General features: G+C 37.4%; 1 protein-coding gene across 1 annotated transcript in view; it reads left to right on the forward strand.

Annotated features, from left to right (window-relative positions):
- Positions 1-3814, forward strand: part of LOC124620012 (collagen alpha-1(IX) chain-like) — a 301640-nt gene extending 297826 nt beyond the window's left edge. Inside the window, exons 23-24 of the mRNA XM_047146677.1 lie at positions 1406-1474; positions 1823-3814. Coding sequence (XP_047002633.1) covers positions 1406-1474; positions 1823-1956 — 203 coding nt within the window. The 3' untranslated portion in view covers positions 1957-3814. The remainder of the gene's footprint in view (positions 1-1405; positions 1475-1822) is intronic.
- Positions 3815-12153: the final 8339 nt, after the last annotated feature.

Genomic DNA, 12153 nt, shown 5'->3' on the forward strand with positions numbered 1-12153 from the left:
ATATAATTTCCAGCAGCATTCATGCAGAAAAAACCTGTAATGGTTCACCTTCATTCAGCAGAAATCACAGCTCCTACATTTTTGCCTTCTTTAGGTCTGTAAATTTTCAGGGATTTCTTCTGAACCAATGTAATGCCCATTTTATATATGCTATGTACTTTCCATACCTTTATTTTATCTATTTTCTTAATTTGAATAAAATAGTTGTTTCTCTTCAGCATTAAAAGACATGACCCTATACAAACTTGTTCTTTCAGGCTGCCTCAATTTTATCTCATAATTTCTTTTCTGAAACCCATATAACCAGTCTTTAATGGCCAAGCCATTGTCTCTCTTAAAATTCTCAGGGATTTTCTTTTCTTTGATATACTTAAATGCCAGGCATCTCAGGATGATGCATACTAAGCCAAAGTATAATTTTACTAATGTCAAAATGTATTGCTTAATCTGTCTGTCTGTCCTTGCTGAAAACAGGTTTCGCGACAACGGAGACAAGGTGAAACAGGTGACGTCTGCAGTAAATGAAGCTAATTCCCGAATCTTAATGGCTTTCCCAGTTTCCCTTGTTTTTCTCTCATCATTTCTAATGGCATTCAGAGACCCATCCAACTTCTCTAATACGTAAGACTTTGTCAGTGGTGTATAATTTCTTGGCATCTGACGAGGGGGAAAAAAGCATGATCTTAATTTCTGGCAACGGGCCAGATGTGAGAAGTTCAGGTATCCATTTCATTACAGTCTGTTCTATAAATTGTGTCAAATAAATAAAGTACTGGGTTGTTGCTTGAAGCAAATTGTTAAATGAGATAACTGTCATATTACTGTTATGAAGAAGTTACCATGATAATATCAATTTATATAGCCTACTACAAAATTAGAAAACAGTGTTTACAAGTACCACCAGATTGTATAATGTATTTAATGTGAGAATCATGCACACCTGCTCACTTTTAGCATGCTTGTACCCCAGTTTGCCATTACATACTAATGCAACCATATCCAGTATGGTAAACTGCTGTATTTTGAAAGCACATCCGTGCAATAATATGATGACTTGCAAGTTTCAATAAGATATTCAGTTAAAAATAAATAAGTAGTAACTGTAAGCTTATCTTAATTGCTTTCCATCCATCAAAACTAACAGGAAACTGGCCTCTTTTACTTTCCCTCATTATACATTCCACAGCTCAAATGGTGCCCTGCGTCTGTTTGTTACTTACACAAATCAAAAGTGAGAAGCAGTAATTGGAAGGCATCATGTTTACCACAAGCTTCAGAAACTAAATACATATGGTTACCATGCTCCCCTGTACTCTTTTATGTTATTTTTTCTCTTTTAAACACATCAAATGTAAAATCAGATGTATGCCACATGTATAATGCAGTATCCTTTCACTTTCTACAGGGCCACCTGGACCAGAAGGTATTGGACTGCCAGGAAGGGAAGGGGAAAGAGGGGAACCTGGACGACCAGGTAAAAATCTGTTTTCTTTTTGATGCAGTACAATGAAAATAAAATAGAGTAATACACTAACAAGACCAGTCTGTTGAAGTTCAATGGTCTATTAGTTGCAGATAATGTTTATCAAGAAAATATGAATGTCTTCTTAAAGAGAGGCAAATACTGTCTGGGTGACTTATTATAGAGAAATGAGTCAGACTGTAGGTATATTTTGTATTGTATTAAAAGTGGTCACCGTACCCTTTAACAAATGCTTTTAATAATGATTTGAATGTCTGTTGATATAGTACAACACTACTTCATGCATGTAATAACTGGAGACAGCTTATAAGCATGTCATTTTCTCCTTTTTTGTAACAGGATTACCTGGTGTACGTGGAGCACCTGGGCCACAGGGACCTCCTGGATTCTGCGAGTACTGTAATTACCCTGAAAGTTACCTGCAAGCAGCGAGATCATTCCAAAGGGCTGCTGGCAATACTAAGGGACCTTGAATTTCCACTTCATGGGTCAACCCCACCAGAAACAGTGTCTGAAGAGTAGAACTTAATATCACTCTACAGAGAAATGGATAAGTGTTCCTCAGCTAAGATATTGAAAACAAAAATGTAAAGCGAACTTTTTGCTGGTAGGTTTATTGGTTATTGTTGACATGTGTAAAGAGAATGGTTATTGCATTGGCAACGTAGACAAGAAACAAGTTATATTTTAAATTTACTTGTTGTGTTATCTTTGATGTCTGCTTCAGAAGTTTACCAAAATTGCACATATTATTAATGTATGTCTGTTGTACCAGTATGACATGCCACTGAGCTTTCACAGATAAAGCTGAAACGAGTAGTTCTAAAAGTGCCATTTTCAGACATACTGTTACATTGAGAGTTTCATCATCCTTCATGTGCCATACAGTATTCAGAGTGGTAATTTCACTCTCAAGAATTTATGTGCTTAGTATCTGCAAATTTTTTATGTGCCAAGACACAGTGATGTGGTTGTCAAATTACTCCAGCAACAGACAACAAAATACTTGTCACATGTCAGTATCTAACTTCAAACATGCCCGGGAGAAAAAGGAAGTAGTTCAGTTCATACCAGCATGCCAGAAGCAAGAAATATATAACTTTGTTTCTTTCTAATGTTTCCTTTTAAGAAAGCAAAAGCCTGACGTATGAATTTCTTATGCATAATAAGTTTGAGCTTGATAATGTGTTCAGTCTGATGTTTTTGCACACAGAAAGTGTTCTAGTATTTTGTGGAGAGGTTAAGTGTTAGTAATGATCACTGCCATAGAAACAACAATCTGATTTTTATCAGCAATTGTTGGTTCTGTAAATGTATTAGTCCTTTGTGTTAAGAATTGTTTCATAAAAAAAGTTTTATTTAGTTAAGAGTAGCATGACTTCAGTGATGCTATTAATCAATTATTTTAACAGTATTGTTCATTTTTGCCAATTTTAATTTAATGTTAACCAGGAGCAGAGGATTGAATGTTTCATATGTAAGGAATGAATCATGTGATAATTGTATAGTCATCTGTACCACAGTGCTTCATTGTGTTACATGGAAATTCTAATATTTCCAAATTAACTGTCTCACACTCTAATTGCCCCATTGTGCTCTTGAACATAGCTATGAAGTCATTAACAGATGTGTGTTCCTAGCATTATATTTTGTATAATATTTGTTATAAGCAGATGTATGATAGAGAAATCTCAGTGAACGTGCCATATTCCTTTAATGTTAGTTACTAAAATGTAGCCTCTGAATATTTCTTTGTCATCAAGAAGACAAGCATCCCGAACAATTTTTAACTGCAAAAACTTGTGCTCGGTCAAGACGTGCGCAAAGCGAGTCAGCAATAAACGGAGGCAAACAGTTCAGAGTGACATTTTGTATTTTTATAATACTTCTTTTTCTTTATCAATTTTCTCTTGTATTTATCTTTATGTTTCATAAAATTTTATTTTTAATCGAGAAACAAATGATATGTTTCTCAGGCAGAACCTGATTCTCAAGACTTTATTTCAGTTAAAATAACCTGAAGTAAATGTTGCATAACCCATTTAAAACAATATGCAGTAAATGTTGCATAACTTATTTTATAAAAGTTATAATAGATATTTGTGATGCAGGAATCTGCAACAATATATAAATAGATGGTGCACTTATTTCGGGAAAACTGTTGAAACCTCACATAATTTTGTAGAAATGTATATAATCAGAATGAGTAATACAAAAGTAAATTAAGTTGATTGTAAATGTCGTATCATTGTAAACATAACAAAGAAAATGAAAATAACATCGAAAATGATGAAAAAATTCAATCAAACACTTGCATGTTATCGTTTTTTGTCACACAGTTTTGAATAAAATTTTCAAACAACTATCTACATTATTCATTTTCTGTAATATAGACATTATAGAATTTGGATTAAAATTTAATGGTCCCATGTCAATACCTTTCAGACATTCTGTTCATACTACATGTTTGGAGTGAAGCTCAACTGATCATGTATTGAATATAAGAATGATCTAAGTATAATTCAAGATTCATAATTGAAGATACCTATTATGGAGGATAGAAGAAAAGCACCTGTTTTCTATTGAACAAAGAGTGTTATCTACAGAAACTCAAACTGAAAAAAATATTGGCCTACTAGCTTTCAAAACATTCTCAAGTACATTATCCAAAGAAAAAGGCATTTAGGAAAGGTAATGAAGCAAAGGAAGTGTCACTCAGTCTTCTAGGCCAAGAAGGAGAAAGATATAAGAAAGAAAACCAACCAAGGACTCAATGTGTTTTGTATGTGCCCCGTTGTACTGTTTCTGTTTTGGTAACTGATAAGGATTCACACTTCTACACCAAACAATGCAGAAATAATATATCATTAGTAGCCAGTACTTACCTTTAACAGGTAAAAGTTTAGTACTACTGACAGACATACATAAAAGTACATCCACAGGGAAGGGATATGATAGTTTCATGTACTGTTATATGTGCACATCAGCATTACTAAAGTATAATCCCCCAAATCTAATTACTGACCAATAGTTCTGTCTCATAATTTTATTGATTTTTCAAGTGAATTTTCCTTTCGATCTAAGGACATCCATACTGAAAATGTGTAGGCCCATTCCTAAAAATAAACCATAATAATAGGAAAAAACATAATTTCATTTTGGTAATGTGTATTCTCACTGAAATTGGAGAACATATTTGTGTAATTATTTTGTAAGGTGACATAACTTCTTGAGCCTCTTTAATCTTTCCATATCTGTAGCCAGTGTCCTTGTTGATCTGTTTAGATATTCATAAATTGCATAACTTGTTTCCTTATTTTATTGTGGCTTTCCAAATTTTTCTGTTTAGTAAGTTGTTACATTCTTTGTGTTACTATTCATTACTTTAAACTTTGTTTTGTTTTCAGTTTCTGTGCTAAGGAAACTATGATTTCCATCCCATTTGCCATTCTTTCACATCATCTTTGATTTCATCCAGAAGAGCTATTTGAGGAAACTGTTAATAGCAAAGATCGCACTCAATGCTATTTATTCCTGATGACTGGTTTCAACAGTTAAGACATCATCATCTGACCTTCAAAAAATTTGTTGTACTACATTCTTTCCATTATGACTGTATCATACACACCATGTTGACATTATAGTGGATACTACATAGCACATTTGACACAGGTTTGTTAAAAATAAAAACAGATGTGGTCAACATAAAAGTTTTCTGAGTGTGGTACCGTGTCATAATGTATAAAACTACTGCTGCTGGAGAAAAACCAACGTTTCAGCCACAGTTGCAGCGGCCTTCTTCTGGGCCTACTGGTAGTGACCAGTAGACCCAGAAGTGACCAGTGGGCCCAGAAGAAGGCCACTGCAACTGTGGCTGAAACGTTGGTTTTTCTCCAGCAGTAGCAGTTTTATACATTATGACGTGGTACCACATGCAGAAAACTATTATGTCGCCTGACTCTGGCTGTGGAAGCCTACACAATTATAAAAACAGGTTTGTTGCAACTAAAAACAAAATAGTGAAAAAGCACCTTGCATAACTGAGGATGTCCATACTCATCACATTCTATTGATACTTGTTAAATATTGAATGGCACAACTATGCATGTTTGTGCAGATGTTTATGTTTAATAACAGATTAAATGGTATGTTTACATTTACATGATGAGTTAAATACCATTTTACTCATCATGTGGCAACGGCCTTGCCGCAGTGGATACACCGGTTCCCGTGAGATCACCGAAGTTATGCGCTGTCGGGTGTGGCCGACACTTGGATGGGTGACCATCCAGGTCACCATGTGCTGTTGTCATTTTTTGGGGTGCACTCAGCCTCGTGATGCCAATTGAGGAGCTACTCAACCGAATAGTAGCAGCTTAAGGTCAAAGAAAACCATCATAACGACCGGGAGAGCGGTGTGCTGACCACACGCCCCTCCTCTCCACATCCTGACCTGAGGATGACATGGCGGTCGGATGGTCCCAATAGGCTGTTTGTGGCCTGAAGACGGAATGCTCTCTCCCTCATCATGTAAACATAAAAATGTGAACAGTTATGCAATTCTGCACCTAACATGTATCAGTGTGATCTTCTGTAGGTGTGGACTTTTTAACTGTGTTGTTTTTAATTGTGAGAAACCAATGTTTATTTTTAATGAACATGTTTGGAATGTGCTACATACAATCTATATCTACATCTACATGGATACTCTTCAAATCACATTTAAGTGCCCGGCAGAGGGTTCATCGAACCATCTTCACAATTCTCTATTATTCCAATCTCGTATAGTGAGCAGAAAGATAACAACATGGAATGTGATACAGTCATAATGAAACAGGACATATAACAAAAGTTTTTTTGAAGATCAGAAGATGACAATCTTAACTGTTTAAGTCAGTCATCAGGAGTAAATAGTACTGAATGTGATCTTGGCTGCTGAAAGTTTCTTCAAAGCCAATGCGAATTGCTCCTTCCAATCTCTAATTATGAAGAATTTCACTCAGTGTTGGTGTCTGATCCTCTTTGTTTTTATCCAACTTTTGAAGTTAAAGCAAGGTGACATAATTGTTCAGTCACTACACATTTTTTGGGGAAATAGGATTCAAATACTTGTCCAGTCACTTTGATTTAAGTTTCCTATGATTTCCTTAAATTATTTCAACTAATTGCTGGGGTGTACTCTTAAAAAGAGTCCTGGCCAATTTTCTTTCCCATTCTTTTCTAATCAAACTACCCTTCTGGTTTTGACATTTCCTTTCAATTTTTTGATTGCCTCTCTGAGATACTACTTACCAAGCAGTGGCAAGGTTCTGCAAATCAACCTTACAGAATTTTTAACATTAGACTGTCATTTTTAATTTCTATTTTTTATTATCTGTACTTGGATTTCATTTATTAATTACTGCAGATTACTGGTCTTCCTCAGCACTATTTCATTATTTTCATACTTTATAACATCTTGTGTCAAACTTTAATTTTAAAAGCTTTTTCTAGATGCACAGATAGCATTAAGGTATCCAGGTTCCTCATCTGTGTTTCTTTTGTCATTGAGTACCGACCATTTACTCTTCTTGTAGTTTATCTTTTTTGAAGTCAAGCCAATATCCACAAAGCACTTCTTTCCTTTTCTACTTTTAACTCTTTTTGCTTCTAGCCTAGGTTTCACAAGCATGAGATGTGAAATAAATTGTTGGATGATTTTTTTCATTGAAACACATCAAAAAGAGAAATCACTTGGGAAAACTGTTAAATTACAAGAAGACAGAATGCCTGGCTGAAAGCTGGGAATAGAGTTTCATTTTTAAATATACTGGAATTTTGCTTTATGTAGGTAAGCACTGGCCAGCCATTCTGTCTCTTTGCAATTTTCTCATGAGTACCTCAGTTGTCTAATGACAGTTTTCTTCTGGAAACCTGATAACGAGTGTCTCGTTATATGATGTTCCCATGAATTATAACACAGTTAGCACTTCTCACATAGTGTATTGTGATGAGTGATACTATCAGATGTAAAGCCAAAGATACAACATCCAAACTCTGATTTAAGACGAACTGACTTCAGAGATAAGAATCCTCAGCACATAATTGATTCTCAACATACTCCCCACCCTGGTCAGTCTCCAGGGATCACCAGGTGAATAAGGCTTGCCATCAGTTAACTGTCTTAGATGTGTAACATTATTGATCATGTTGAACATCACAGTTCATTGAAACTAATATCAATGATTAACAAAAACTGCCACAGTTGTATTATTAAATAATTTATTGTGTCATGACCAGTTCTGTTCTTAGATCATCGTCATCAGGTTGCTGAGTTCTGCCAATGTCATATGTAACATTAAGAGATAAAACCTGTTAACAGTTATCACAAACATTCTGTGAATTGCCTGGGGGAAGCATGGCATGCCATGTCAGCTCACTATGCTTTTGCCAGGCAGACAGAAGAATTTTTGTAGTCATTGTTTACAGGTTTTATCTCTAACATTACGGATGACAACAAGACCATTTACATGGTGATATTGGCATGACTTCGCAACAACATGATGATGTTCTAAGAATGGAAGTGGTCATGACACAATAAATTGTGGTGGTTTTAATTAATCATTGACATTATTATCATTTGCCATTTGTACTTTGTGATCTTTTCCTTCAGATAGTCTCTATACCCTACCCTTTGATCTGTACGGACACAGTGATTTACATGTAATATGCATACATGGGAGTAACAGGGAAATAAACTCAATTTTACTGTACACAGCCACAAAATACATATATGTAAGCATTAGCAAACAAAGAAGAATGGGAAGCAACAAAGAAAATGAGAAAATCAAGACATACTTCAATTGTCACATATTGATTAGTCAATTATGCCACTCCCATAGAGGACCCCCCAACCCCACCTAAAGTGTGGAGCACTGGGGAAAAATGAGTGTTTAAATTTGACCTTTTGACCAGTCCATGTGTGGACAGCTGGAAGTAAAGGCCATGAAAATGAACTACACTTGGTGACACAGCTGGATCCGAGGCATGGAGGTTTAGGGAACTGCCAATGGCCAGAAACAGTGGATGAGGGGTGTGAGGTCCCCTGGCATCATTGTGCTTTCAGAAGGTGATGGTGAAACCCAAATGGGCTTAACACGCTCTATGGAGACTTTGATGCTCTTGCTGTTTTGGACTGTATCCACGGTGTGTTCATCTTGTCGTAAAACCAGCTAGAGTCCTGAGCGGGACAGTTATAATGGCATGTATACAATGCCCGTTTGAAGAATGAGTGTGAGCTGCCTGCTAGTGGCTTGTGTACAAAGGATGAGTGAAACCCATGGTGTGACACTGGAGGGAAACATATTCATGTTAAGTGTTTCTGCAGTTGCAACAGCTGCGGAAGCTGTTGCTCATCTCATAGTGGTGAGGGTGAGGAATTCTGATGGGATGTGCAAGGGGTTGCCCTTGTAGAGGCTTTGCATCATTGTGCAATAAGGTGCAGAAGTGCATAAGTCACACAGTGATTACACTTAGACGTAATACCTTTGAAATCATTTATGCCTTGTTTTATACAATTATTCTGTTATTGTTTTTCACATTGATGTGTTCTCAAATTGCATTGTATGAACACTTTATACAGTAAATATTGCCTTAAAGTTAATTTCTCACAAGCTGCAACATTTTTGGTGAACCCAACGTGATTATAGATAACAGACAATGTCAACTAATGTAGTATCCATGCTGTGTCATTCCAAACATCAAGTGCAAGTGAACCACATACTGCACCACCAACAGACTTCAAATGTCAGCTGCACTGTACACAATCCGCGTATTGAGATTTAGCAATGTCAGATCCAGCACTATCTGTCAACATGCCCATGAATGCTTCATTTAATTGAGTCACTGTCAAACCAACACCTTTTTGGCTGGAGAGCCCCATTCTATGGTTCACGCGACTCAAGAGTCAATTCGTGCTCGCCGACAACACAGCTGACAAACCTAAGTACATTTATGTTGTCACTACACATAACAAAGAAATGGCTATCAAAGTGCAAGGTATTTTTGCCTTACCACCGAGCACTGACTCTGAAGAATGCCATGCAACATGTCTATTGCAGTCTGAGGCAAAATGGCTTGAGAAGTTGCCGGGAACAAAGGAGTTAGTAGACCAGACTCTTTCACAGTTGCTGCACCATTTACGAATACTAGCAAGCAGTGCTATTTACGAAGACATTTTAAGGAACATCTGGCTCTCATATCTCCCTCCAAGTGCACGGAAGATCTTTACAATCTGTGCCGGAGACTTTAATGTGCTAGGACAGACCATATCGAGGAGATGTATCTGCCTGCAGTGATAGCAACTGTCAGCTCATTGCCCAATACTGTCATAGCATCACTACAGATGCAGATCATGGAGCTCACTGTGCAAGTCGCTGCACTGTGAATATGACATTCCAGTCACTGACATCAACAACATCACTCACTTGGAAAATGCAACCAATTGCCTTTGTCAAAGAAGATCTTCTGGTACCACAGAAGGCTTGGACCTCATGCATACAGAAGCAATCTGTCATGCGAGAAGGGAAATGTGACAGGAAGTCAGTAATGATGACAACTGGCTTTCCGAACAGCAGCCATTGACTGTTCGTCACCAACCTCTATACCAAACTCGAGTTCTTGGGGGTACTAGTCTGGATGTGGTTGTTTATCCATCCATTCATCTTCCTCACTCTAACTATGATGGTTGTCACTTCTTCATTGCCAACAGGTCTACATTAAAGATATATGGTCACATGACACATGCACTAAACCAAGGCCTACATTGTAAGTTCAAGAGGCAATTTACTGTAGAGAATGTGACATCCCTGACTTTCTGTCGTTTTATGGCCTGCTATCAAACATAAGACATTGTCAAGTACTTGGTATGACTACCACTCTGGCCAGTCAAGAAACTGCACATTGTGTGAATGGTACAGCTTCTTGGACAATCGTTGGTGACTCTCCCTAAGCAGAACTTCTTGAACAGTTCCTGGAGGTCACTAGCCAGCTACCAACCGTAGCACCAGTAAGCCATTTGACAATGCATATATTCTTACAACTCCCTGACCACCAATCCATGCTCGATCGTGTCACTTGGCACCTCAGAAACTGAAAATAGCTAAGCAAGAATTCTTTCTCATGCTTGTGCAGAGTGTCTGCCAGCCCTCAACCATCAGCTAGGCCTCATTGTAACACGTAGTGCCCCAGAAGAACAAATGATGGCATCTGTACAGTGATTATCGACAGCTAAAGTCAAGGACAATCCCGGATGGTTACCTGGTATCACACATTGAGGACTTCATCTTAAACATCTATGGCAAGCACATATTCTCCACCTTAGACTTGGTGTGTGCATATTATCAGGTACCAGTAGCTCCAGAACATATTGCTAAAACCACTGTCACCACTCTGTTTGGCCTCTTCAAGTTTACAAGAATGCCATTTGGGTTGTGCAATGTCACACAAGCATTCCAGTGTTTCACGGTCGAAGTGATGAGAGATTTGGACTTCTGCTATGTGTATATTGATGACATATTAGTTATGCCCAGTTCAGAAGCCAAACATCTGTACCAGATATTCACGCATCTTTGTTCGCATCAATCTAAATGCATCTTCAGAGATTTGGAAGTCCGCTTTCTGAGCCACACAATCCGAGAAGGAGTATTTCCAGATAAACTCAAATTAGTTAAAGTAGTACCTGTATACAAAAAGGGAAAGCACGACAACCCTAACAACTACAAGCCAGTATCTTTAGTATCAGGCTTCTCCAAAATATTAAAAATTCTCATGCTAAACAGATTAACTGCTTATTTGGAAAAACATAACGTAATAATTCCAGCACAGCACGGATATCAGAAAGGGAAATCAATGGAAACAGCAGTTAAATCATTAACAGAATCAATCGTACAGGCCTTGGACAACAAGACGGTAGTGTCTGGAGTTTTTCTTGATCTATCCAAGGCATTTGACACAGTTGAACATACAGTCCTAGTAAAGAAACTAGAGAATACTGGTATTCATGGACATTCAGTTAACTGGATAACATCATATCTAAGGAACAGGGGGCAATATGTAGCCATTATTAACTTATACAGATCAGAAGTTGGAAGCATTAAGTATGATGTACCTCAAGGATCTGTAATGGGACCCGTTCTCTTCAATTTATTTGTGAATAATATACAAACATGTGAAAATGAAATCAAAATATGTTATGCAGATGATGTGACTGCGCTAAATGTTTCCAACAATTTGGAGGCACTTGAGCAAAAAGACCGAGCGGGGTGGCGCAGTGGTTAGCACACTGGACTCGTATTCGGGAGAACGACGGTTCAATCCCGCGTCCGGCCATCCTGATTTAGGTTTTCCGTGATTTCCCTAGATCACTCCAGGCAAATGCCGGGATGGTTCCTCTGAAAGGGCACGGCCGACTTCCTTCCCCATCCTTCCCTAATCCGAGCTTGTGCTCCGTCTCTAATGACCTCATTGTCGACAGGACGTTAAACACCAATATCCTCCTCCTCCTTGAGCAAAATACATTCATATCAGTCAGTAGTACAGCACAATGGTTCTCTGAAAATGAGTTAATTATTAATCCAAAAAAAAACTATGTACATGGTCTTCAAAAATAAACAAAAAGAAGAACGTATGGA

Source organism: Schistocerca americana, chromosome 6, assembly GCF_021461395.2.
Source record: "Schistocerca americana isolate TAMUIC-IGC-003095 chromosome 6, iqSchAmer2.1, whole genome shotgun sequence".
In the NCBI taxonomy this organism is placed as follows: Eukaryota; Metazoa; Arthropoda; class Insecta; order Orthoptera; family Acrididae; genus Schistocerca; species Schistocerca americana.